At 51.0% G+C, this 27452-nt stretch overlaps 1 protein-coding gene across 1 annotated transcript in view; it reads right to left on the reverse strand.

The window, feature by feature from the left end:
- The window catches only part of IMPA2 (inositol monophosphatase 2), a 49791-nt gene that overhangs the window by 13738 nt on the left and 8601 nt on the right, over positions 1–27452 (reverse strand). Inside the window, exons 2-5 of the mRNA XM_007974676.3 lie at positions 18234–18367; positions 7530–7634; positions 5318–5363; positions 3126–3234 (exon numbers count right to left, since the gene is read on the reverse strand). Coding sequence (XP_007972867.1) covers positions 3126–3234; positions 5318–5363; positions 7530–7634; positions 18234–18367 — 394 coding nt within the window. The remainder of the gene's footprint in view (positions 1–3125; positions 3235–5317; positions 5364–7529; positions 7635–18233; positions 18368–27452) is intronic.

Genomic DNA, 27452 nt, shown 5'->3' on the forward strand with positions numbered 1-27452 from the left:
TAAGCCAATAAAATAATTTTGCCAGAAAAAATCTAACCACAAAATAGGAGTAATAAAGAATATCAGGAAAAAAGAGCATAATCCAAATCACAGGTCACAGAACTTAGGAAAAATTACATAAAGGAAATATTTCAGAAAAGAAGACAAACTAAAAGGAACACAATGAATAAACACAGACATGATGCTTTGCAGGAAACTGAGGGTGAAAAAGAGGAAACTTTTTTAAATAAGATAATTGGTGGAAAAGATAAAAAGAATGCAAGAGGAAATGATAGTGAAGGCCTAACATACATTCAAGTCCCAGAAGACAAAAAACAAAGCAACACAATTTGGATATTTCCAAATTAAATATTATTAAAATACTAAATATTAAATTAATATTAAAAATATTTAAAAATATATTAAAAACTGTAATTCAAGAAAACTCTTCTACTCTTCTAAAAAAAAACTTCTAAAAAAAAAAAAAGGCGGCAGTATCAGGATCTGAAATCAGGTCTGCATGGTGCCAAGAGACCGTGCTGCTAAAACGCATGCACTCTCGTCTCCTGAAGTCCATCTACCCACAGGAAAGAAAACCACCATGGTAGAAAACACGTGGAACCGCCTGTCCTGAATGGGCCAGTTTAGGTTTTCCCGGATGCTTTTTGGCCTTTTTCCCATATGGATGCATCTGGTGACATTTGACTGCATTGTGAGACAGGTACTGTAGGGAACAGAAGAGTGCCAGACAAATGAGTGAGGCCTCAGACCGGCAGCAGCTATCTGCTTTATCCATCAGAATTTTTCTAAAGTCACAAATGAGCTTCAGCACTTCATGTTTCCTTCATTCCACGAAATTACCAGGCCCACTGGGGGTCACACAAAGGGGCCCCGGACAAATCCTTGCCCTAGTGGAGTTGGTGGTTGAGCTAGCGGCCTGCAGGCCGGGGGGACGCAGAGCTGCAGCCTGACTGAGCTACACGGGCGGGCGGCCAGGACGCCAAGAGCGTGTTAATAAGAGTTCGGTGTTATAATCCAGTGAAATATAGAGCAAAGTTCACCCGAGCATGCTTCATAGCATGCTTCCTCACCACCGGTTACACAATGAGGCTGGAGTGGGCACCTCCTGGCACACACAGCTGTAATTAAAGCTACTTTTTTCACTGCCAAACAAAACACTTCTGGAGAGGGAAGTTGAGGCGGAGCCAGAGGCCACTCCGAGACCTCTCTGGGTTCAGAAGCTAACTGGTGAGTCCAGCTGCTGTCTTCCCCTCAGAGGCCCCCATGACTTCTCCCTTCTCCTGCTCTGGGCTCTCCTGCAGCCGCCTCCTCTCCTTTGCACAATCTTGCCCGTCCTGTCCCTCACGCAGTGGCAGGACCTCTCCTGACACTTTATCCCTCCTGCTCCACCATGTTCCTGGCTGCACAGGCTCACAGCAGCAGAGATGGGCTGTGGCCATAGTTCCTCTCACTGCCTCGGAGGCCATCTGGGCACACAGGCACCAGCCAGGGAGGAAAGAAATAGGAATAAATACAGACAATGAAGAAAGACTGCCAGGAAAGGAATTTTTAAGAGAGGCTGGAAATGGGTGAAGAGGGGAGGCACAAGGAGGCTGATGGGAGAGCAGAAGAAAGAGTGTAACTGGCAGGGAAAGAGATGGGGCGCCCTGCATGATGTCCACGCCAGAAACATACAAGGCAGAAACAAGCAACAGTGCACTTCCGCCTTTTCAAACCAAACATGCAGGTATTACGGAGCTTGTAAAATCTCCCACGCAGCTGCTGCTAGTCTGCGGCTTCTCTCATTTGTCTGACACTCTTCTGTTCCCTGCAGTACCCGTCTCACAATGCAGTCAAATATCACCGGATTGGCCGGGCGCAGTGGCTCACACCTGTAATCCCAGCACTTCGGGAGGCCGAGGCGGGCAGATCACGAGGTCAGGAGATCAAGACCATCCTGGCTAACACGGTGAAACTCCGTGTCTACTAAAAATACAAAAAATTAGCCGGGCGTGGTGGCGGGCACCTGTAGTCCCAGCTACTCGGGAGGCTGAGGCAGGAGAATGGCGTGAACCCGGGAGGCAGAGCTTGCAGTGAGCCGAGATGGCACCACTGCACCCCAGCCTGGGCGACAGTGTGAGACTCCATCTCAAAAAAAAAAAAAATTGGGCCGGGCGCGGTGGCTCAAGCCTGTAATCCCAGCACTTTGGGAGGCCGAGACGGGCGGATCACGAGGTCAGGAGATCGAGACCATCCTGGCTAACACGGTGAAACCCCGTCTCTACTAAAAAATACAAAAAACTAGCCGGGCGTGGTGGCGGGCGCCTGTAGTCCCAGCTACTCGGGAGGCTGAGGCAGGAGAATGGCGTAAACCCGGGAGGCGGAGCTTGCAGTGAGCTGAGATCCGGCCACTGCACTCCAGCCTGGGCGACAGAGCAAGACTCCGTCTCAAAAAAAAAAAAAAAAAAAAAAAAAAAAAATTGACCAGATTGATCCATGTTGGAGAAAGGCCAAAAAGAATCAGCAAAAACCTAAACTGGCCCATTCAAGACAGGCAGTATGCAGGGAACGGGAGCCCCCCTCTCAGAGCCACTGGATGACCCTGAAATTCTGGGCTAAGGAAATCGGGGCAGGCCGTAACTGCAGAGTGGGGCTAAGGTGCCTCTTTACATGATTCATTCCTGAGGATGGTTCTTCTCGCAGAAGCTGAAGCCAGTTACTGTTGTGCACACTCAGGGGCCACAGACTGCACCTGGGCAGCAGGGCTTGGGCAAAATCGGGACCACCAAGGTACGCCAGGGCGCTCTGAGGGGAACAAGCGTGCTCTGACTGCACCTGGCCTAAGGCTGCTCACCCAATCCCACTATGACCAAATCTTGACTGCGACTGGAGTGCTTTTAGCCTGAAAGATGAGGGATGTGAGTGCAAAGCAGAATGAGGCTATTTAAAGCTCCGGCCACGTGAGCAAAAACACTAAGATACAGAACTGGCTCCATTTCCAGTTCATCAGGGACACGATGTCCCTAAACAGAGACGACACCATCAGCAAGGGACCTCCACCCCCGTCCCACACCATGGTGGCTTTGGCATTCTCCTTTCACACTTCTCTTTCAGAAATAACCTGAGACAAGCCTCGTGAAGCGCACCTGTCTCCCCGGAGACCCGGAGCCGCTGGCCGTTGCAGAAGGCACCCCGGCCCCGCCGGCCCGTGTACAGCCGCTCCTCTGTGCAGTGGTAAATCACTCCGAATTCCAGCTGTGGGCGGCAGAGGCAGGACAGAAAACAAAGACGGTTCACTCATTTGATGTGGAAAAAAAACATCGTCATTCAAAGATGAAGGCTGCCCTAGGTGTTAGGATAACACATGACAATGTGACAGAAATTACTTTTCCAAAAGGAACTGAGAAAAAGCAGTGCCTGCATTTAAAATGAGACCTGGATATAAAAGCAAGCTTGCTTTTGCTAAATAACTACATTTTAAAATATATTCGGACTAATAAAGCTTTAAAAATTAACATCAAAACAAGCATTAGTAACCAGAAGTTATTGAAAAAGCTTAATTTTTTAGAAAGGCCCATTTTGTTGCTGAAAAAAAAGAAGGTTACTTGTGACTCTAACCAAACCCCATAAGAAATCCTCAGAACTGCTGATGAGTGAGGAGAGAATGCATCTGTAAAGCCAGCAGGATCTCAGAAGCCCAAGGACAGCCCCAGCGAGGAAGAGGTGGCGCTGCAGACTGGGGACTGATCCGTGAGCAGGCAGTGCACTGAACAGTGGCCCCACGGCCCCACATCAGGGGACAACGCGTCAGACCACAGCCTCCCAGGATGAAGCAGCAAAAGGAAGGTGAGCGTGGAAAAGGACGGGGGCCCACGGCCACACGCCTCTGTGACCTTTCCTCTACCGACTTTTCACCGCTCAGGGTGAACAAGGGCCAGGGTGCTTGTTTAGCAAGTTAGCCAAGTTTTCACCTCTCTGGAAAATTTTAAAAAACACCCCGGCCAAATGCCTTAGGAAAGCCTTGGCTGGCCCTGGGGTGAGCACAGGCACCCTGGAGTGGACGCCCCAAGCTACAGAGAAAGAGTTTATTTCTGGGGGTTGGGGGTGTCATTCAGTCAGCGCTATTCAGAGCCTGCAGGTGTCTGGCAGCATTTCGTCAGTCTTCCCTGTCCAGTACCCTGGCTTTAAAGGAATCCTCACGACCAGGTCAGTCCTAGAATTCAGCTGGTTCCTGAGGCCTGTGAAGGGCTCCCAGACTGCAGAGGAATGTCCCAGCCCCAGCCCACCACCATAAGCCAGGAGCTCCCGTATTCAGTCTAGGAACATAGCACAGACCGTAGCCGACCCAGAGAAGGGCAGAGGACGTAGCTAGCTGTTGCAGCAGCCCCTTGGCACAGTCACAGAGCATCAATCAACCCCTGAAGTACTGCTCAGCCTCCCACCCACGCTGGCCACCACTATACGATTTAACAGAGAAGGAAGTCAATCATCGCATCCTTAGACAAATTACAGTATTACAATTCTTATCTTCAGCTTAAGTACTTTGAGATACTTTAGTACTTAACTTTAAATACTTCAACTTAAGTACTTCTCTCAGCTGCCCTGCCAGGGAGTCTGCGCTGAGACTAAGGTGAAGCTGCACAAATGCTGCTCTGAAGCAGGGGTGCTTTGGGAGACACAGAGCACTCAGTCCTATTTAAATAAAACTATTTCAATTACATAGAAATTAAGGCTCTTCTCAGTGCTGCTGCTTGAATTACTTAATAAGGTTAAAACCTCAGCCCCACGCCTTCCATGCAGGTCCCACAACACTGTGTAGTTCAGAAGGAAACCTCAGCCCCACGCCTTCCATGCAGGTCCCACGACACTGTGTAGTTCAGAAGGCCTATGGGAACCATCAAAGAGCCATGTTCTCATGCTAATAACCAGAGGAAGATAAGAAAGAATTATTAGAATATTGGGATTGAGGATGTTCTCCAAAAATAAGTGCTCCTTTTAGTTTGTGAGATCACACGCTCTAGGGGTCAGCTGGAGATGCACTTGGACCGCTCACTTAGGACTTCCGCTTCCACAGCAGTGTCACAAATAGACCCGGGTAACACGGGGCCAGCCCTCCACAGGGGACAAGGGCCAGCCACAGAGCCCCACCCTGCACACCCCAAAGCCAGTCTGGACTTGTTTATTTTCTCGGATTTGAAACCCACAGGCTTGGATTTGCCAGTCATGATTAAGGCACAGGGCAAACAGCAAACCAGGCGCACAGAGGCTGAAGCCAGAAAGGAAGGATGGCCAGAGGGAGCCCAGGGAGAGGCCCTGGGGACCCAGGCCACACCCGCACCTCTTGTCGAACAGCAAATCCAATGCTAACCGCCACAGTCGGGAATCTGCAAAGGAAAATAGAAAGGTTTACTCTCTGGAACAAGAGCGGCAGCTCTCGGGCACCTGTGTGCCGTGCAGTCCCCACAGGCTCTGAAGGACCTTCCTATGCTCTGGGGGGTTGGTTGTTAAAAACTACTTCCCACAGTTTCACTAACTGTTTCCAAGACAAACAGAATAAACTGACCATGTTGTAAGACAGTTAACCTTGAAAGAAAACAGCACTGTGAAAGTCACGTAAGACTGACGTAACTCAATACCCTCTGATGCCCAACTAGAAAGGATCTCAATCATCTGTTTTCTGGTTCTCCAGACCTAAAGGGACAGCAGAGCCCTCCCCAAACACCAGATCCAGTCCCAGGTGGGGTGCCAGGCAGGTGGTCCTGGACGGCACCACAGCCTCCCCATGGGGGCCAGTTCTGAGCCACAGCCCACCGTGTGGCACTGCTAGCATCCCTGTCCCTGCCTGAGTGCCCAGTAGCCAGCTGCAGGGACAGCCATGGCTGCAGACAGTTTTCATGATCAGTTTGCCTGCAGTTTTGTGATTCGGCTATTGCTGCTCAATATCTGCAAAATAATCCTTCCTTTACAGGCAGACCATTGGAGCTTAAAAACAGGCAGGAAAGGCTGGGTACTGCAAACTGACGGGAAAAAAGCAAAACCAATTGTACACAAACGCAACTCTGATTGCCGGGGTGTGCGGGACCCTGGGATGAGCCACTGGCTTCCAGGGCAGATGCATCATGTGCCAGGCCTCACACTTGTTCCCGTGCCCAGGAGAGCTTTCTCCCACTGCTGTGGTTCAGCACTGGCAGGCACGGGGTGAACAGGTGCCATCTGAGTGGCAGCTGCTGGTGGCTTTCGGATGTCTTCAGACCACAATGACCACCAGAGCTGTAGCGTGGGGTTCAGGAACTGTCAGAATCAGCTCTGGAGTCTGTTCTGAAATTGCTACTCTTTTCCCAGTCACCTCCCCAGTCCCAGGATCCCCCCAGGGGTACAGACAGGAAAGCACTGGAAACTGTGTCTCTGGAGCCACTGAAGACCCTTGGATGGACGTGTGGCCTTCACCATGTGACAGGGCTTCACCTGCCATGTCACCATTATGAGCACCCTGGAACCACAAGCAGGCAGAAGCAATGAGGCTCCACTCAGTGACATACTCTGGGGAGGAGAGGCCTGGAAGGATCATGCTTTCGTTGAAATGAGAGGAGAGACTGATGACACATTTGCTGGCACCAGATGGCACGACTCCACTGCCTCAAAAGGGTCACCGTGTGTAGGCACAACTGAATTCTCGAGGCAACTCACCTAGAAAAAGGCCGTGCTGAGCATGGAATAACTTCATTTTTACATATAAACGTGCCATCAGAGGCAGATCATAAAGGAGCCCACACCGGGCTCTGCTCACCCTTCCTGCTCAGCGCGTGCAGCCCAGGGTGCGGGCCGGAGCCGCGAGCCACCCGCCCAGGGAACGGGAATCTCTCCGGGGTTCTCCAGAGCTGGAGAACTACCCTCTGTGAAAGCCACACCGTGCTCTGTGCCCCAGGTCCCCAGCCACCTGTGCGTGTAGACAGGCGGTGCAGCACCATCACCCGCCCCTGTCAGAGAACACCTGTGGTCGTGTCCCTGTCGCCGTCACATCCCTGTCACTACACCATCTCCAAAGCTCCATTCCCTTCACCTCCCCACACGGGCCCCCCTGACCTCCCCAAACCTCCTGGTTTTGTAACCACGAGGTTTGCTCTCATACAGGAAGATGGCTCTCAAATCTCACCTGTCACAGGCCACTCTCTACACCTCGGGCTCCGGCCACTGTGGGGCAGCACAGGCTTTGTATCCCAACCTCACCTTTTTCTCCAGTGGGGGTGGGGTGTGAGGGGAGTCAGACTCCTCGAAGGGGTCCTTGTTAAATGCAACGCAACATTTTTAACGTAACAAACTGGTTTTTAAACAAGTGCAGATTTCCTTACATACTCCAAGAGCCTCTCACAAATGGAAAAATCTTATTTTAAAAATATCAAGATCTGAACATCTTTCTAACGAGACTATGAGCCTACTATAGGTTTGTTTATATATTCCTGCCTTAAAAAAATGCTGCTTTTGAAAAGACAAAATCTCACGGAAGAGGACGTGTTAAGCCCTGCAACGGAGACGATCCCCGCCCAGCTCACCTGTGCACAAAATTGCAGGTACCGTCGATGGGGTCGATAATCCAGGTCGGGTTGTGGGTGAGCACACACTTGGCCCCAGAAGCCGCGGCCTCTTCTGCAATGAACCTGCAGTGGAGGAATCCAGCCTGAGAAAATGCACCAAGGACACAGAACAACGTGCCTCAAATTGCTTCCAGTCCCATTCAAGAAAAAGGTGGCACAGCAAACAGATGTCATTATGGTTTCTCCGGGTCAGACAGAGGCAGAGTCTTTAAACAACCATGTGCTTTTTGACCTGCCTGCCAGCCAATCTACTCAGCAGGGTTTAGAACACAGAGTGGCACCTCAGTGCCAGCGTTCGGAAAGAGCACCAGGGATTCCAGCAGGCCAGGCAGAGAAATGCCAGCGCGAAGAACACTGGAAAACAAATCTTCGGAAGGAAAACTAAACTCGGCTTTAACTTCAGTCTGGAGGGGAGGGGGCTGATGAGAGATGACCAAGCAAGGTGGCCCAGGACTCTGACTTTGATTCTCCGCGTCGGTGCTGATACCTGGGCACTGAGGGGTTAAATGTCTCTTGCGGCTGAGGCCTCCCACGTCTGCACCCAGCCTGGCTCACCTGAACTGCAGACACAGGTGAGGAACAGAGCCCCCCGCAGCTGGGTCATTTCCCAAAGGTGCCCTTCCTGCCCTGCTCTCTGACTTCCCTGGTTTTTCATTGTTTCTTAAAAGAGAGGGTCTTGTTCTGTTGCCCAGGCTGGAGTGCAGTGTTATCGTCATAGCTCGTGCTACCTTCAAGTCCTGGATTCAAGCAACCCTCCTGCTTTGTGCTCCCAAGCAGCTGGGACTACAGACGCATACCAACACATTCAGCTAATATTTGTATTTTTGTAGAGATGGGGTCTTGCTACATTGGCCAGTCACAAATCCAGCTTCCCTCTGGGAGCAAGCAAGGGTGGGGCTGCAGGAAGGAGAGAGGCTGGGACACTCCCTGCCCACCCCTGCCCCATGTGCCCTGTGCAGGCTCCACTCCTCCATGACACACTCCTGCTAGAGGGATGTGGGCTGCCTGCTCCTGCACCCTGCAGCAGGCCCTGGGCTGGCCCCTCCTTCGTAATGAGTCCCTCTGCAAACAAGGCCGCCTACAATCCTCGCTGGAGTGTGCATCTGTCCTGCTAGGAACCTGACCGAGACAATGTCCTCTCAAGATTCACCTGCACAGAAGGGAACTCCTGGTTTTCTCTACTTGCCTCTACCTCCACAAACGGTACCTCCCAGCAGCCCCTGCTCAGGCCAAAAACAAGGGAAGGCCCTCTTGCCCCATGGACTGTCACCCTTTCTCCTGCACCCCACCCACACGCTGGCCCACACACACAGGGAAGGTGCCTGCGGTCAGGTGTGTTCGCAGTCCACCTTCTGCAGGCTGGTCCCTGTGGAGCTGGCCACTGCTTACACCTTCCAAAGGCATCCTCAGGATCAAAGAAAAGACCAGACCTAAAGCATTCAGGGCAGTGCTCTGCACACTTTTGGACTGTCCCACGTTCACGAAGGGTGGGGCCTTGGGCAGGCACTGAGCAAACATCTGTTCTGTGCATGACTATGTGGCCTTGCTGAGAGGTTTTCTATCCGGTTCCCGTGCCGGGTTCACATGTGCACTAGAGAAAAAGGAGACCTGCAGAGAATAAGAAAAAAAAATGACTGAAAAGCAAGCTGGGCGCGGTGGCTCCTGCCTGTAATCCCAGCACTGTGGGAGGCCAAGGCAGGCAGATGACCTGAGGTCAGGAGTTGGAGACCAGCCTGGCCAGCACGGTGAAACCCCGTCTCTACTAAAAACACAAAAATTAGCTGGGTGTGGTGGCGTGCACCTGTAATCCCAGCTACTTGAGACTGAGAGAGGAGAAGTCCTTGAACCCAGGAGGTGGAGGTTGCAGTGAGCCTAACATTGCAGTGAGCTGAGATCACACTACTGCAGTCCACCCTGGGAGAGCGAGACTCCATCTCAAAAGACAAAATGAAGAATAAGTAAAAACACAAAAATTAGCTGGGGGTGGTGGCACACGCCTATAATCCCAGCGGCTCGGGAGTCTGAGGCAGGAGAATCACTTGAACTCAGGAGGGGAGGGATACAGTGAGCCAAGATCACACCATCGCGCTCCAGCCTGGGCGATAAGAGTGAGACTCCGTCTCAAAAACAAGAAACGCCGCATGTCCTGGTGTTTGGTGCATTTTCCATCATGGTCATCAGCCTCCTAGAAGCCACTTTCCCTGCACGAACCATGTGGTCTAAGATTTGGCATCAATGAACTTTTGGATAAGACTGACGAGACGTTGGTGTGAATGGAAAGACTGAAATGAAAACCTGTGACTGCTCAGCCCCTTACAGCAGCCAGTCACCCCATATGGCTGCTCACATTTGAATTAAATAGAGACTTCAGTTCCTCAGTCTCATGAGCCACCTTTCAAGAGCTTGGCAGTCATGTGGGTGAGTGGCTACCACTGTGGACACAGCAGACGGGGGCCACCCCCCTGCAGCAACAGACAGAGCCACTGGCAGTGCTGTCCTCCCTCCGTGATGCTGAGAGACAACAGCAGGAATCTCATGGTGTTCCATGTCACTTTTTTTTGAGACAGAGTCTCGCCCTGTCGCCCAGGCTGGAGTGCAATGGCGTGATCTCAGTTCACTGCAACCTCCGCCTCCTGGGTTCAAGCGATTCTCCTGCCTCAGCCTCACGAGTAGCTGGGATTACAGGCGTGCACCACACGCCTAATTTTTTTGTATCTTTAGTGGAGATGGGGTTTCACCATGTTGGCCAGGCTGGTCCTGAACTCCTGACCTCGTGATACACCCACCTCAGCCTCCCAAAGTGCTGGGATTGCAGGTGTGAGCCACCGCACCTGGCCCGATGTCACTTTTCTGTGCACAGGAGCTGCCGCACACACTGTAACCTGGTTCCCATCCACTCTGGGACCATCCTTCCATTGCTCGGTTATGAAGTTCATGCATGGGATGCAGAGTCATCCAGCCCCTCCATTTTGCTGATAAATTATCTAGAAATACACTCCTGGGATATGACAAGTACACACATACATCATCTCAGGCTGTGCCACCTCCTCCCTGGGCCCCTAGAGAAACCCACAAATGAGTAGGGGCTTCTGAGCCAGGAAGACCAGGTCAGGTCAAGCCAGGGGCACAGAGCAAGACACCCAAGCAATCCTCAGCTGTTCCTGGAGAGCCCGGGCAGGCTCAGTCTGCCCCTGGAGCTTTCAGCCTGGCCAGGCAAGGCAGATGAGATGCGATGAACCCAAGCTTCTGGTTCTTCATCTACACTGCATGCCTTGTTCCTTTCAGGAACTGCCTCTCCACTATCAGTTGTCCACATGCTTCGGGGTCAGGTGATGCACAGGCCCACCAACCAGAGCCCCTGCTCAGGAACTGATGCTCCCCAAACAAGTCTAGGAGGAACAAATGGTGGGTAGAAGCCACAATGGCAGGTGGCGCAGGAGGTGGGGAGCCTGTCTCCTGACCACAGCAGCATGCAGGTGACACACAGATGATGATTCCACTTAGGGCGTGACCATGAGTGCTGTCAGCACTGCCAGTTTTCCTAGAAATTTCAGGCACTAAATCTGTTTTCCACGTCTTGTGTAGCTACGTGACTTTCCTCTTCTGCAATGGCTTGCAATGACGTTTCTAAAGAAAACACTCCACACCCTGAAAACACACATACAAGGAGCAACTGCAAAAGCTTAAACTGGGCACAAGGTTGACAAAGCAGTGAACAGATAGGACTCAGGTCCAAAGGGACTAGAAATGACTCAGGCACAAAGGTAAGTTTCTAAGAAACTGAGGAGGAATGTGCGATTCTTCTCCTTTTCAAACCTGACTTGCAATTCTTCTCCTTTTCAAACCTGACTTCAAGTAGGAAAGTGAAGCAGTGCAAAGAAAACGGCCAGTGAGCCCTGAAGGAGGAAGCAGTGTGGGTCTGCATGCACTGACACCCCACACCCCTGACAGCTCAGGCTGCAGCACCCAGACCACCCACACAGCACGCCCACGTGCCTCCCAGGATGTTCAGGAGCAGAAGCCATGTCTGTTCATTTCCCAGACGTGTGGGACACCCTTTAGGGAAGTCACCAACAGCTTGTTTTCCCAGCAGCAACTATTAATGTAAGTTAATCTGTTAACAAAGCTTCTGCTCCATGTAACCTTCATTATTTATCTATTTGTTTTTAGGTTCATTTAGTGTAACCCAGCAAGTACTTATGGAAATCTTTTTTTTTTCTTGGAGACACGGTCTCGCTCTGTCAGCCAGGCTGGATTGCAGTGGCACAATAATGGCTCACTGAAGCCACCAACCGCTGGGCTCAAGCAATCCTCCTGCCTCAGCCTCCTGAGTAGCTGGGACCACAGGCGTGCATCACCACACCTGACTGACTGCCTCACATTTTTTATGAGAATAACTCTTAAGTATCCACGTTGAGCACTGGATGTTTTTCAGCAGCTGATCATTCATACTCTACAGCTGTCTTCCTCGTCACCCACCTTGTGTACAACTCTGCCCATGAGCCTGCCTGCCCGCCTGCAAGGTGGCACACATCCCCCTTCCCACCTGCTTCCTGCTTGTGGGCAGCAGGGAGCAGGGCTTCTGTACTGCCTGGCTGCAGTGGTGTGAAGGCCAGCAGAGGCGTGAACTGTGCTTGGTCTTTGCAGGCACCACAAATACTTCCCTGGTACACGGGAAGAGATGTACAATTTTTATTCACTTAACCCTGATTTTACTCATGTAGGAAGCAAATACCTGTGAAACAGAATATTCTACAGCACTCTGCAGAGGGAGTGGAGCGAGTCTGCTCTGCAGACATGACTGTGGACAGATGTGTGAAATCATAAAGACTTTCCTAAAAGCCACTGGAACATCTACATAAAATCCACCACATAGACTGGGCACGGTGGCTCGCGCCTATAATCCCAGCACTCTGGGAGGCCGAGGTGGGTGGATCACTTGAGGTCAGGAGTTCAAGACCAGCCTGGCCAACATGGTGAAACCCCATCTCTACTAAAAATATGAAAATTACCCGGACATAGTGGTGCATGCCTATAATACCAGATACTTGGGAGAGTGAGACAGGAGAATCGCCTGAACCCGGGAGGCGGAGGTTGCAGTAAGCCAAGATTGCACCACTGCACTCTAGCCTGGGCTACAGAGCAAGATTCCATCTCAAAAAAGAAAAAAAAAAAAAAATATATATATATATATATATATAAAAATAGGAAAAAAAACAATGCACATGACTAAACTTAGGGAAAAAAAGAACATTCCATATCCCTGTCCAATAGACAAGAGGAAAATAGCAACTGGGTTAAGGCTAAAAGTTTAGTAAAAAGTTTATTATAGAATATTATATCCTACTGCATAACTGAACCACTTTTCTTTTTTAAAAAAAATAGTTTTAACAAACCCTCCTTATAATGTTGACAGCCAAGCACCTTTAAGCCTCTTTTTTTTTTTTTTTTTTTTTTTCTGGCTACTTAGTCTGTTTAGTCTGTGACAAGAAGGTCAGGATCATCCCTGCAGTCCACAAAGGAGATGATTTATGACACTCTGTCCCCATCTTCACAAGCCACTGCCCAGTGGGAAAACAGCTGGATGTCAGTGTCCAGCTGGCGGTGGCTGGGAGCGTGTTTTTCCCATGTCAAGGACTCCGTTTGATGTTTTGCTTGACTCACGCATTCAACAGACACCGCTCTGTGACGGGCACTGCAGGGCAGCAGGTTACACAGCGGCTCTGGAGCAGGGCTGGGAAGACGGCTGAAAATACTAGACCCTTGCGCTGCCGGCCTCATCTCTGGGCCCAGGCCAACCCAGAGAAGCTCCAACAGGCTGCTCCGCAGAAGGAACAAGGACGGCGTTTCTATCACCACAGTTCAGGGATGCTACTGAATCTTTTCCAAGTAGCTACACTTGTATCTCACTCAAAACATCATCTGAAAACAGGTTCAGACATCCCACAAAGCCAGGGCATGGCAGGAGACAGCTAACGTGGCCAAGGCCAACAGCAGGCTCCAAAGACCCAACCTGTAAGAGCTCTGCCTTAGCGTGCTAGTTTGCTTGTTGTTTTTTTTTTTTTTTTTTTTGAGACGGAGTCTTGCTCTGTAGCCCGGGCTGGAGTGCAGTGGCCGGATCTCAGCTCACTGCAAGCTCCGCCTCCCGGGTTCACGCCATTCTCCTGCCTCAGCCTCCGGAGTAGCTGGGACTACAGGCGCCCGCCACCTCGCCCGGCTAGTTTTTTGTATTTTTAGTAGAGACGGGGTTTCACCGTGTGAGCCAGGATGGTCTCGATCTCCTGACCTCGTGATCCGCCCGTCTCGGCCTCCCTAAGTGCTGGGATTACAGGCTTGAGCCACCGCGCCCGGCTGCTTGTTTATTTTTATTTTGATTTGTATTTTTCAGATGGAGTCTCACTGAGATGCCCAAGCAGGAGTGCAATCTCGGCTCACTGCAACCTCCGCTTCCCAGGTTCAAGCAATTCTCCTGCCTCAGCTTCCTGAGTAGCTGGGATTACAGGCACACGCTACCACGCCCAGCTAATTTTTTGTATTTTTAGTAGAGATGGGGTTTCACCATGTTGGCCAAGCTGGTCTCAAATGCCTGACCTCAGGTGATTTACCCACCTCGGCCTCCCAAAGTGTAGGGATTGCAGGCTGAGCCACCGCACCCGGCCTATTTATTTTTTTGTTTTGAGACAGGGTCTCACTCTGTTGCCCAGGCTGCAGTGCAGTGGGGTTTTTCACAGTGGCTGCACCAATGTACATTCTCACCAACAGTCTGCAAGGGTTCATTTTAATCTACATTTATCTTTTAAGACAAGGTCGTGCTCTGTCACCCAGGCTAGACTGCAGTGGCAGCATCACAGCTCGACCTCCAGGACTCAAGCGAGCCTCCCACCTCAGCCTCCCAAGTAGCTGGGAACAGAAGCGTGCACCAGCATGCCCAGCTAATTATTTTTTTGTAGAGATGGAGATTCACCATGTTGCCCAGGCTGGTCTCAAACTCCTGGGCTCAAGCAGTCCTCTGACCTTGGCCTCCCAAAGTGCTAGCATTACGGGCATAAGCCACTGCACCCCACCAGAGGCAAGTTTAAACGTTATCATTCTTTGACTCAGTCTACACCCGTCTTCCAGGTCAAGGACCAAACCTTTGGATTTCATGGATGAGTGATATAAAATAATAAAACTGGGGAGCCTGTATCAGGTTTTTTAAAAAATGTCTATCTGGCCGGGCGCGGTGGCTCAAGCCTGTAATCCCAGCACTTTGGGAGGCCGAGACGGGCAGATCACGAGGTCAGGAGATCGAGACCATCCTGGCTCACACGGTGAAACCCCGTCTCTACTAAAAATACAAAAAACTAGCCGGGCGAGGTTGCGGGCGCCTGTAGTCCCAGCTACTTGGGAGGCTGAGGCAGGAGAATGGCGTAAACCCGGGAGGCGGAGCTTGCAGTGAGCTGAGATCCGGCCACTGCACTCCAGCCTGGGCGACAGAGCGAGACTCCGTCTCAAAAAAAAAAAAAAAAAAAAAAAAAAGTCTATCTTAAGTCTATCTTTAATATCATTTCATGAAAGACTAAAATCAAGGAAAGAGAAAAGCTTAGAATAAAAGTCTTTCCTAAGGCAGCATGAGAGGCAACTTCGTATTAAATATATTGTTTAAGGGATATATTTAAATACTTTGAAAGCAGGAAAAAAATCACAATGTCCTGTTTTATAATATATATTCAATTTTCTCTCATCACAAATTTATCAATTTTTCTATTATCTGAAATAGAAATCCCCAAGATCTACTTTCTTTTTAATCTTAGTCATTGGCAAAAAAACTCACTTCACATACATATGCTGAAAAACAGCTTCATTTGATCTCAATTTTTGAGGCGCACCGAGCAGAGAAGAAAACAGCCGCTTTCACCATGTCCGCACATTCGCCCTCGGAGCTGGGGAATGGGGGATGACACACAGCCTGGGGCTGACCGTGGTGCGGCCAGAGTCCAATGGCTTGTGGGCTAGAGTCTGGGAACCCCAGCTTTCAATCACTGATTCCTGGACAGGTGTGTGGGTCTGACCCTACCAGGGGGCCTTTTCAGAGATGGAGGCTGGTGTCCGCCCCAGGCACGCTCCTACCTATAATCCCCTGCTCTGGGTCATGGTTTTCCAAAGGAGCTCTGGAGCCTGGCGGTCCCTGGCAACCCTAAGGCTGCAAGGGTGGAGGGAGGTACCTGTGCTCACCCCACAATACATTAACTCTTACCTTGTGTACACAACAGCGAGTATCTAAATTTACCTTTTACAAATGGAACCGACTGCACACGTTAACACAACAGTGGGCTGCGTGCAATCTCAGAGTGCGGTTCGTCCAAGTGACCTGACTGAAACACATCACAGCCCCAATAACTTCCCTGTGCCTGGTCTTGCATCTCCTCCAAGCCTTTACCAGACCCCACACAGATGAGCCAGCCCTCCCCGGCCACGGCCACACGGATCATCACCACAGATACCTCCAGGCCAATATGGTTAATAAAGGACCTGGAAACAGCCAGCTCATGACTGCAGCATGTTTCCTCTCGAAGAATCCATAGGATAAATTCTTTTGATACTGCCCTTTGATTAAAATTAGGTTTATTTATTTATTTTTCAAGACGGAGTCTTGTTCTGTCACACAGGCTGGAGTGCAGTGGTGTGATCTCGGCTCACTGCAACCTCCGCCTGCCAGGTTCAAGCAATTCTTTGCCTCAGCCTCCCGAGTAGCTGGGACTACAGGCCCACGCCACCACAATGGGCTAATATTTGTATTCTTAGTAGGGATGAGGTTTCATCATGTTGTTCAGGCTGGTCTTGAACTCCTGACCTCGTGATCTGCCCGCCTCAGCCTCCCAAAGTGCTGGGATTACAGGTGTGAGCTACCCTAAAATTAGGTTTTAAAAGGCTTTTTAAAAATCACAAACACTAAGGCCGGGCGCGGTGGCTCACGCCTGTAATCCTAGCACTTTGGGAGGCCAGGGCGGGCAGATCATGAGATCAGGAGATCGAGACCATCCTGGCTAACAAGGTGAAACCCCGTCTCTACTAAAAATACAAAAAATTAGCTGGGCGTGGTGGCGGGTGCCTATAGTCCCAGATGCTCAGGAGGCTGAGGCAGGAGAATGGCTTGAACCCAGGAGGTGGAGGTTTCAGTGAGCCAAGATAGCGCCACTCCAGCCTGGACGACAGAGCGAGACTCTGTCTCCAAAAAAAAAAAATCACAAACACGTTATATTCTATAACTATTGTATCCAATGCCAGGGATCCTGACCTCAAACAGAGTAAAGAAAGAGGAAGTAAGAGAAGCTTAAACTCAAAGGTTGTCAACAAAACAAACATGAGCCACTGGCAGACAGAAATTCAGAGGGAGAGCTGGTAACCTTGAGATAACCTAACAAGTTAGAAAGAAATGACGGGGAAAAAGGAAGGTAGTGTTTTAACACTGGCTTGTTCTTTCATTTATATAATCATTCACAGAAAGTAAAATAAAAAGAGCCAGGTGGAGTGGCTCCTGTAATCCCAGCTGCTCAGGAGGCTGAAGCGGGAGGATCACCTGAACCCAGGAGTTCAAGGCTGCAGTGAGCTATGATCACACCACTGCACTCCAACCCGGACAACTGAGAAAGACCCTCTCTCTTAAAAAATATATAAAAATAAATGTAAAGAAAAGTATTTTAAGCCTACCATGTGCTGAATGGACACTGAGGGAGATTACCATCTATATTTCTGCCACCTAAGTCCATATAAACCTGGAACCTGACAGCTGTAATACTCTACAGCCAGAAATCCAATCACTGGTATTCCAGTTTTTGGATTAAGCATCTTTAAGAGATTCTACATAATGAAGAAAAAGGATCCCTTGCATCCAAGGTACTGGTCATCAACATCGATACTACAGAACTCCAGAGGTGAGGGGGGGCCTCAGAACCCCCCAGACTTTAAGAAGATGTTTCAATCTGGGGTTCATGGCTTCCTTGAAACGCTATGCAAAATGCTGTGTAAATATTTTAATTTTTCTGAACAAAAGATTAATAGCTAGCATCAAATACTCAAAGGGTGACCCCAAAAAGGTTAAGAGGTGTTCATACAGGCCTCCTGTGGGGACAGCTCTGGGGCCCAGCTATGGCAGCCACGCCCGCTGTGCCCTCTGGCCTGGGTGAGGGGCGTGCATCACTAAGCACTGATGGTGGGCCGGGGACCCCACGCGGCTGCCAGTGCCACTTGGCATCCCATCCTCCTGGGAAAGTTGCCCGGGCAGCTGGGCAAGCACAGGCCACCAGGGGACATCACCACTCCAGGCTTCTTAGGGTCGGTCACACTTCTAGTGGGTCCTTCCAGAAATAACAAATGGTTTGGTACAGGGGTGCAAGGAGCTTTTCCTGAGCATGTGTTGCAAAAAGAGCTGCTTCGATATTCATAAGAGGATGCATTCACATGATGGTTGTTGAGTTTGCTGACTAAGTAACTGACCAATTGCAGGTTAGGCTGCATAGCTTAGGGCTTCATGTCTAACCACATCAACACGTGGCAGAGTCCCCGACCCCGGCGGACCCTGCGTTCTCTAACACGTGGCAGAGCCCCGACCCCGGCGGACCCTGCGTTCTCTGTGAGTGTGGTCAGGGCTACTGGGGGTGCTTCCCAGAGGAGTGCACCTACCTGTGTGAAGGAAACCTTTCTCGCAACTCAGAAATAATTAAATCTTCCACAAGGTGATCCGTTTCTGTCACAAGATCTGCAGCTGATGTTTTCGTTGAGACACGTTTTTCCTCAGTAAGGGCTTTTCTGATGATCTGAAATAAAAGTACAGGATTTGGGTTAAACACGCAAACATCCTCCTCCCAGGCAAAGGAATTCTCCACTCCTTTGAGTCCCCTCTTTATTCCGCCTGCCATGGGGAGGGGGCAGCGGGTGTGGCTCTGTGGGTCACTGACTTCTTACATCACTGACTTCAGAGCTAATATCACAGCCCAGGCTCTCTGGCTTCCAGTGAGCCTTAATGACTCCACCATTATTCTTTTTTTTTTTTTTTTTTTTTTTTTTGAGACGGAGTCTCGCTCTATCTCCCAGGCGGGAGTACAGTGGCCGAATTTCAGCTCACTACAAGCTCCGCCTCCTGGGTTTACGCCATTCTCCTGCCTCAGCCTCCCGAGTAGCTGGGACTACAGGCGCCCGCCACCTCGCCCGGCTAGTTTTTTGTATTTTTTAGTAGAGACAGGGTTTCACCGTGTTAGCCAGGATGGTCTCGATCTCCTGACCTCGTGATCCGCCCGTCTCGGCCTCCCAAAGTGCTGGGATTACAGGCTTGAGCCACCGCGCCCAGCCGACTCCACCATTATTCTTTACAAGAATAATTATTTCTTCATTACTTGAAATTATTTGAAATTATTTTGTCCTACCTGTGAAACAATTTCTCTCTGAGTAAAAGAAAAACACAGGGGTTTTGAAAAGAGCATGAAACTTCCTCTGTAAGAACTGCCCAAAACAAGATCATGTTACACATCTGTGCCCCATATAATCCCATGAATTCAAATTTAGGAGATTTCAGTGTAAAGTAAAAGCTTATTTTCCCTAATTCACTTTATCCCATGAGATGGGACATACCCTGGAATCTGACTGTAAATGTTCCCACTGAGAGACCTGGAAGAGCTAAACCGTGTTTCAGGAACCATGGCCAGCTCTCACTGCCGCTCTCACAGCATCAGCTGTCTCAGAGTTCATGCAAGGATCCACAGGGCTGAGCTTCAACACAGGCTCCACAGCTGTGCAAGCTGCCAGCACACTGGTCTAAACCCATCACAGCTAAACACAGGAGCAAGGACTGGGATGGCCCCAAGAATCCCAGGAAAACCCACAGGAAGGGATAAAGAGTGACTAATCAGTCCCTGGACAACTCCAGAGGGACCCGTTCTGGAGAAGAAAGTCCAGGCCTTTCTTCTCCTTTTTGTTTGTTTTGTTTTATTTTAGAGACCAGGTGTCTCTCTGTCACCCAGGCCAAAGTGTGTTGTCACAATCACAGCTCACAGCAACCTCAAACCCCAGGGCTCAAGTGATCCTCCCACCTCAGCCTCCCCAGTGGCTAGGACTACAGGCATGTGGTACTGCACCCAGCTAACTTTTTACTTTTTTTAAGAGACAGGGTCTTGCTGTGTTAGCCAGGCAGGTCTCAAACTCCTGGGCTCAAGAGATCCTCCCACCTCTGCCTCCAAACGTGCTGGGATGACAGGCGTAAGCCACCGTGCCCAGCTCTTGCCCATTTCTGTCTATCTTAACAACTTGGTGTCTCCATCATGATGACAAAGTCAGGGCACCTAAAAACGAACTCAGAGCCTTCTTCCAAAACCAGCTACATCCCAAAATCCTGTATTTCTCTGAAAAGGACCATCAATTGGCCAGGTACCCAGACGTGACATCCATCATGGCTTCTGATAAGCACACACCAAGGACCTGCTAATGCCAGGCCCTCTGCTGCCAGAAGCAGCACATGGGGAATTCTACAGAACAGGCAGGAGCCCCCGAAACTCAGCCTCCCACATGCTCCTCCCCTCGGGGCCCCACGAGGCCGCCTGCTCTTCTCACTGCCTGCATCCCAGAGCTGGCCCATCCCACGCTGACCCCAGGCAGTTTTTGTTTTAATCTTGGTTGCAAAAATAAGAGATATAGAAAATTCAGAATGTGATAGGTCATACCAAAAAAAAAGCATACAGCGTCCACACAGTCATGTCCACTGGGTAGCCTAATACTCCAGGACTTCATATTCCTGTGACACCCTCCAGCTCCCACCACCCAGGCCCTGCCTCTGGCCAGGGTTTGCCAGTTCCTGCCCATTGCCGCCAGGTCAGTTCTCTCAAATCACCAATGTGCACGCAGCACTCTCAACAAATCAAGCTCCACAGGCCTTGTCTGTGAATCTCACACTCCTCACATGTGGCTCCCGTAGCACCTGCCACGGTCCAGGACCCTCAACCCCAAGCTGGCCAGACAGGCCTTCGGCACAAAGTTTATCTCAGGTGTGGCCACGGTGACTCTGGGCATGTGTGTGTCTCTGTTGTGTACCTATGTGTGTTCATGTGGTGTGGGGGGAGTCAGGGTGTGTGTGTCTCTGTGTGTATCTCTGGGTGTGTGTGTGTGTGTTGCTGTGGTGTGAGAGGATGCGGGGTGTGTCTCTACATCTCTGGGTGTGTATGTATCAGTGTGGTGTGGGAAGATGCACGGTGTGTATGTCCCTGTGTTATCTCTGGGTGTGTATGGATTTCTGGGTGTGTGTGTGTGTTGGTGTGGTGTGGGGTTGTGGGGAGTGTGTATATAGAGCTGGGGTGAGAAAGGCACCCTAACCAGGGGACACAGCTCCAGAGAAGATATGGCAGCAGCGCCTCTGGGATCTCGAGGAAGGGCAGACGGTGCTGCACAGGTCTGACTGGGGTCTGAGAGCTGCTTTTCTGGAAAGCTCTATGGTGACCCCGATGCAGGGGTGCTCACTTGAGTAGCATGGAGCTAGAGCAGGTTCTCAAACCCCCACATGAAGAGGGCCACTGGGAGACCAGAATGTTCCATCTCCGCAGGCGGGGTGGGCAGGTGGGGGTGGGTTTTGAACCAGCGCCCCCGGTGAGTCCAGGACCTCCCCACCCAGGACCACCACCTGAGAAGACAGTGGCTTTACTTCATACTTGCGGCATCCCCACGTGGGGAGCAGCCGTACAGCTACCTGCAAGGGTGGATGGTATTCCCGCCGTCCACCCTCGCTGCCTCTATGTAGCAGCTGGAAGGGAAATTTTCAGACACCAATTACATGACATCACTGTACTGCAGAAAATGATCCAATGGCTTCCCGATGCTCACAGAACACACCCCAAACCCCAGGGCCCTTGGGAAACTCCAAATCCCAGGGCCAGCCCTTCACAGCTCACCGGACAGGTCAGCCCCAAGTTGCTGCGCTCTGGGGTTTTCTCACTGATCCTAACCAAATCTGTTTCTGCCCCAGGGGCTTCCTGTTTTCTGATTCTTCTACAACTTATCGTGTCCCATCTGAAACCCCATCTGAAACTGTCCTTCCTGTCAGTTTTGTTGTTGACTGTCTCTCCCAGGCAGGAGCACCCAGGGCAGAGCTCTTTCTGCTTCCCTTCTGTACCCCGAGCACCAGGAATGCTCCCTGGCATTCCGCAGATACGCACACAGCAGGTACACAGAGTTCTTTGAAAGAATGAATAAAACACACATTGGGCTGCTTCAATAGACTGCAACATTTTTCCAAACTGGAACACTACTGTCTATGTGAGTGCTGACCACCGAGCTCCTTCTGTCTGGCTGTTTTTCTAGTTGCCCTGTTGAGAAGATCCAGCGCCTTCATCCACCAGTCCCACCTCCTGCGGCTAGACCAGATCTGCTTCCTGCACTCAGACCCACCCTCCCGGCACAGCCAGGCGCACTTCCTAAGACACTCATGGTGACCATGCGTCTCCGCAGCGGAGCACTTGGTGGCGCCCTGTCACTATGCGGATAAGGTCAAAAGCCCTGAAGGGAGCTTACAGTAGCTTCCAGATTTGCCCTTGCAGCAGAGACCATCTGACCCCAAACGTCCAGTCTCCCCTTCTTCCTTAGGAACAGAACCCCCAAGTTGGGGCAAGCACAGAGCCGCCTCGCAATCTGCATGCCATGCTTCCCATGCAGATATGTGCGGCCTCGGCACCACGTTCTGCCCCAGAGGATGGGACTGGAAGCAAGACCTGCAACTTCCGAGTCACATCCTCAAAGGACACTGCCTTGCACTTCCTCGTGTCCCATTGCCCCTGGCCACAGGCTACAAAGCAGTTGTGGTGCTTCCTGCCCTTGCAGGAAGAGAACACCTCGGAGCAACAAGGGAGGACAAAGCTGGGTCCCTGGATGACTTCGTGGAGCAGACCACCCCACCCCATACCTCTTACTAACTAGACTTCCTCTGCTCCTGTTACTGGCCTCTGTGAAGAAACCAAACTATCAGCCCAGCAGCTGCGGGCCCGACTCCTTTCTCAGCTCCCCTCTCCTCCCCTCTGAGCTCTGAGAAGGCCGTGGCCCTGCCACATGGAATCATTAACCCTGGAGTCTCCTGATGGAACCGGCACTGCTGGCCTCAGCCAGCCCACTGTCCTCCTCCTCTATGACTCAGTTCAAACACTTCCACATGAGGAGTCTCCAGCTTCTGCGGGCAGAGAGGGGCACTCACCCGACTGTGACTACAGCACTTACACAGGCCACCAACTGGCAGCCACAGCACTTATCACCCCACGTGTCTGCTCAACCAGCCCGGGTAAGGAACCCTGCCCCTCTGTCTCTGTCCACATCCAACAGGCCATGGCGCACCCTGTATGGGGGCTGCCTCATGGGGGTCTCCAGGAACACCTGCTAAGTGAATGCATACAGTCCTTGGCTGCTGCACACTGAGCTCACAGTTAACTAAATACTAGAGGACTTTTTAATATGTACTCTTGTGTCACCTTATCTAAGCTCACTGGTATTTATGCACTCAGTTTTCCACATTCAAAACATACACAGCTGTGTGTGTGGAGGAGGCGGGTGCTGAGGGCCCTCGGGGCAGCTTGGAGAATGTCTGCTGCAATCTGGGTGTGTCGGCCAGGAAAACAGGGCCGAGTCATGGGATAGAGGGGAAGAGTGGATTCAGAGGCCAGATGCTGTGTCGTGTTATGCTCTGTTGTTATTTTTCTCTTGAGACAGGGTCTCTCTCTGTTGCCCCAGCTGGAGTGCAGTAGCGCAATCTTGGCTCACTGTAGTCTTGACCTCCTGAACTCAAGCAATCCTCCCACCTCAGCCTCCCCAGTAGCTGCAACTACAAGCATGCGCCACCACGCCCGGATCATTTTTATTTTTATTTTGTAGAGGTGAGGTCTCACTATATTGCCAAGGCTGGTCTCAAACTCCCGGCCTCAAGTGATCCTCCCGCCTCCCAAAGTGCTGGGATTAAGATGTGGACCACTACACCCAGCCTTCATAATCTTTTAAAATATTAACTGTTTTCTGTTTTTATTCATATTTATTATTGCAGTTTCTCTGATGACTTTCTTTGTGGGTGTGTTACAGGGAAGGCCATGGGGCTCGAACATGCCTGTGCCTCCTAGCAGCAGGGCAGGTGACCCTGTGGCCAGCCTCTCCCACTAGACCTGGCCTCACAATTGGGTGGCTGTCTTGCGTCAGGTGTGCCAGGCCCTTCACACCCAGCCAGGGCGGCACACCCCATGCCAGGCTCAAGCCCCCTCAGGTGTCCTCCCTCCTGCTCCTCCATGTCTTTGGACACGATGTCCCTTGTGCCTGCAATGACATCCCTGGCCACCTCCTGCCTGTCTGTGCCCTCAGCCTCCATCTACTCCAGCACAGGTCCTCCAGGAGGCCACCCGTCCACCCACTGCCCTGGCTGAGGCCCCTCTTTCTGGGTCAGCTACTGCACAGCCCACTGTACTTGGTCACTGCCCTGTCCCCTCCACTGGACCGTGCACTCCTGCAGGTTGGGAGCTCTGCATTTCATCCCGGTAGCTCTAGGAACTACCCTCACCCCAGGCAGGGGGCTGATGCCAGCGACATGCACCCATATGCACCAGAAAGGGCTCTATCAGATGTATTCAAGGGCCTTGCACGCATGGGGGCTGCACGAAGTAGCTTCCTTCGGTCACCAACAGACAATGACACTAAGATAACCTAAAAAAACTCAGAAGCCCTGTCCTGTAGCTCTTCATGAAGAAGACGTATATGAAAAATTCCCTTCTAGGATGTAATTCTTGTTTTCAGCAGTTTCATAACATCAGTGGGAGTACAGAGGGATAAAGTACACTCTAGAATCAGACAGCTCTGAATTCAAATTCTATATGGGTTCTCATGGCCTTCGTTTCCTCTTCTGTAATAACAGTCTATCTAACACATTGGGTTGTTTTAAGAATCACATGAGGGATTGTATGAAAAGGTCTTGGTACACAAACTGATTTATTTACACACAGAAACTCACCAGTATCAGTTGTGAGAACATGTATCTGAGAAAATCTAATGACTTTCTAAGCTAATTTTTGTATTTTTACAAAAAATAAGAACCTACTGTACATACAATGTACAAGTTGCAAATGGGATGCTAAAATACGAGGTTAAGAAAAGTTTAATTCACAAATTGTCCTAAGAGAAAAGGTGATGAAAAGTGCTGTATTTCTAAATCAGTAAGTGAGACTCAAGCCGCCCTGCCCTTTGGCCAGGGTCACATCCACGGGGCGGGGAGAAGGTGGGGTTGCCAGGTAGGTTCCTGCTGAACCCCTATCCCACAGCTGTTTTCCCTCAGTCTTAGAAAGATTTTAAATACTCTCCACCGGCAATAAGTTAGGTGTCCTGGTTTTTAATTAATGTTTTTCAGCTGCTCGCTAACTAAGCAAGCACTTCACAGACCCCTGTGGCTCGGGTCTCTCCTTCCAGTAGCATTCTGTTAATGTGCAACACATAAAATATGGGCCTGAAGTCACTGAAGCCTGAATTTCAAATCTAAAAAGCAAAGGTCACCATCAACTCCAGCTTCAGAGACATCCTAGACTCACATATTCATGGAGACGTCCACATATCTTTCCTGTCTCATCCCATCTCGGTCTTGTGCTCCTGTCCCCATCTGACCTTTATGCCTGTCACTGCAGGGCAGCTGGCATGTGCTCTGGAACCCAGGCCCTGTACATCACCCACAGAGCAGCACGCTGGAGCCTTGCCAGAGTGCGGTTTCAATAGGCAACGTGTCTTTCTCTGTGTCAGGTCAGGAAGATGTGGCCACTGGAGGTGTGCGCCTGGCAACACGCCCCATGTTTATGCTTCCAGATTGACGGCAACACCAGTGAATGCGTTGTGATGGTTCACTTTATGTGTCAACTTGACTGAGCTATGGGGAGCGCAGATATTTGGTCAAACACTGTTCTGAGCTGGGCGTGGTAGCTCATGCCTGTAATCCCAGCACTGGAAGGCCGAGGCGGGCATATCACCTGAGGTCAGGAGTTCAAGACCAGCCTGGACAACATGGGGAAACCCCGTCTCTACTAAAAATACAAACATTTTTAGCTGGGTGTGCTGGCGCATGCTTGTAATCCCAGCTACTCAGGAGGCTGAGGTAGGAGAATCGCTTGAGCCCAGGAAGTGGAGGTTGCAGTGAGCCAAGATTACGCCACTGCACTCCATCCTGGGAGACAGAGCAAGACTCCATCTCAAAAAAAAAAAAAAAAACAATTGTTCTGGGTGTTTCTGCAAGGGCATCAGCATCTTAATCAGGGAAGTAGATCCCCCTCCTTCCTGTGCACAGGCCTTGTCCAATCAGCTGAGGCCCCAACAGAGTGAAGTCCTATGGCCTTCAAACTGGAACATCAGCTCTCTCCCCGGGTCTGCCAGCTGCCAGCCCTCCCTGCAGACTGGACCCACCTACCTCCTGCCAGTCCTGTTTCTCTGAAGAACCTGATGCATGGGACAATCAATAAAACCTACCAGGTCATCAGGTACCCAGGTAATAACATGCCTATCACGTGGTGTCATGTGGCACATGTGGTCAGCAGTTCAGTTGTTGACGCATCACAAATCTCTGCACAACCTCAACCCTGGGAGGAAGAGGAGGAGCTGGTCCAAGCAGACGTGGCTCCCAGGCCAGCCCACCTCAGGTTCTCGAATCCTCAATGCCTCCTTTAGTCTTGTGGCTATATTTCTCCTCACCTTGATATCTAGTTGCCCTCCGCCCTGACAAGGCACTGGCACCTTCCATACCAATGCCAGCAGCCACTGGCCACCCACATCCCAGCTGCATTCCCTGTGTTGCAGACCCGTGGCCTGCGGCCCCTGCCTCCTCTAGTGGCTTTCCTCCTATCTCCCCACCATTCTGCGGCTCATCCCCCTCCCACCATTCCTTGAAAGCGGGTGTTTGCAAGCCCTCGGACCCTTCAGCAGCTGAGCTTCCTGGAGATGGGCTCCACCTCACGCCCCGCCCAACTCCATGGCCTGAGCGCACACGGACAGAGCGCTTCCTCCGCCCTGCGCTGTTCTGAGCACTTCACATGTACATGGACTCCACGCCGTAACTCTGAGGGCAGCAAACATGATTCTCCTCATGTTAAAGATGAGGAAACAGGCACAAAGAAATGGAGAAAGTTGTCCAAGGCCCTGCAGCTGTAAGGTACAGGAAAGGGGATCCCAGCACCACAGTCCCAGTCCACCACCGCTAAACAGAGCCGATCCCACGGCTGTAGCCATCGCGATTACTTTCTAATCCCCCTCCAGCTCACATTTCTCTCAAAAGCAATGAGAGCCAGCCAGTTGCATGAGTCAGAAACCCAGAAGTCCTTTATTCCCACGTCTCCCTCAATGTACGACTCATCATCAGGTCCACCCCAGCTCACAGACACCAAGTGCCACACCCCATCAGTTCGAGCAGGAGACCCACCTCCAACTCTGCCCTCCACACACGGCCCCCAAGTCCTGACCTCCTCTCTCCCACCTCAAACGTCAGCCAAGGTGCTTTGCTTGCAGGTCCTCAGGGCTGTGTTCTTTTGCCCCTTCTGCTTTTCATCTTCTCTATGGGCCCCGACCCCTCGTCTTCCCTCTCCCCTCCCCAAGTCCATCGCCTCACTTTCCTAGCTGACTCCTGCTTTTCTTTCTAAAGACACACTCAGCTGCGACTTCTTCCAGGAAGTTGTCCCCATCCCAGGCACTGGGATGGCCTCCGAGTCCCCCTGCATACTGCAGTGACCAGCGCCTGGCCAGGTCTGCACCTCTTCCATCTCTCACACGAGCGGTGAGCCCAGGGGCAGGGCGCCAGTCTGCAGAAGGCCCCCTGCAATGTTCATAGCAGGCTGGGGCAGAGCTGGGACAGCAGACACAGGATCCTGAGACTGG

This window comes from Chlorocebus sabaeus, chromosome 18 (genome assembly GCF_047675955.1).
Source record: "Chlorocebus sabaeus isolate Y175 chromosome 18, mChlSab1.0.hap1, whole genome shotgun sequence".
In the NCBI taxonomy this organism is placed as follows: domain Eukaryota; kingdom Metazoa; phylum Chordata; class Mammalia; order Primates; family Cercopithecidae; genus Chlorocebus; species Chlorocebus sabaeus.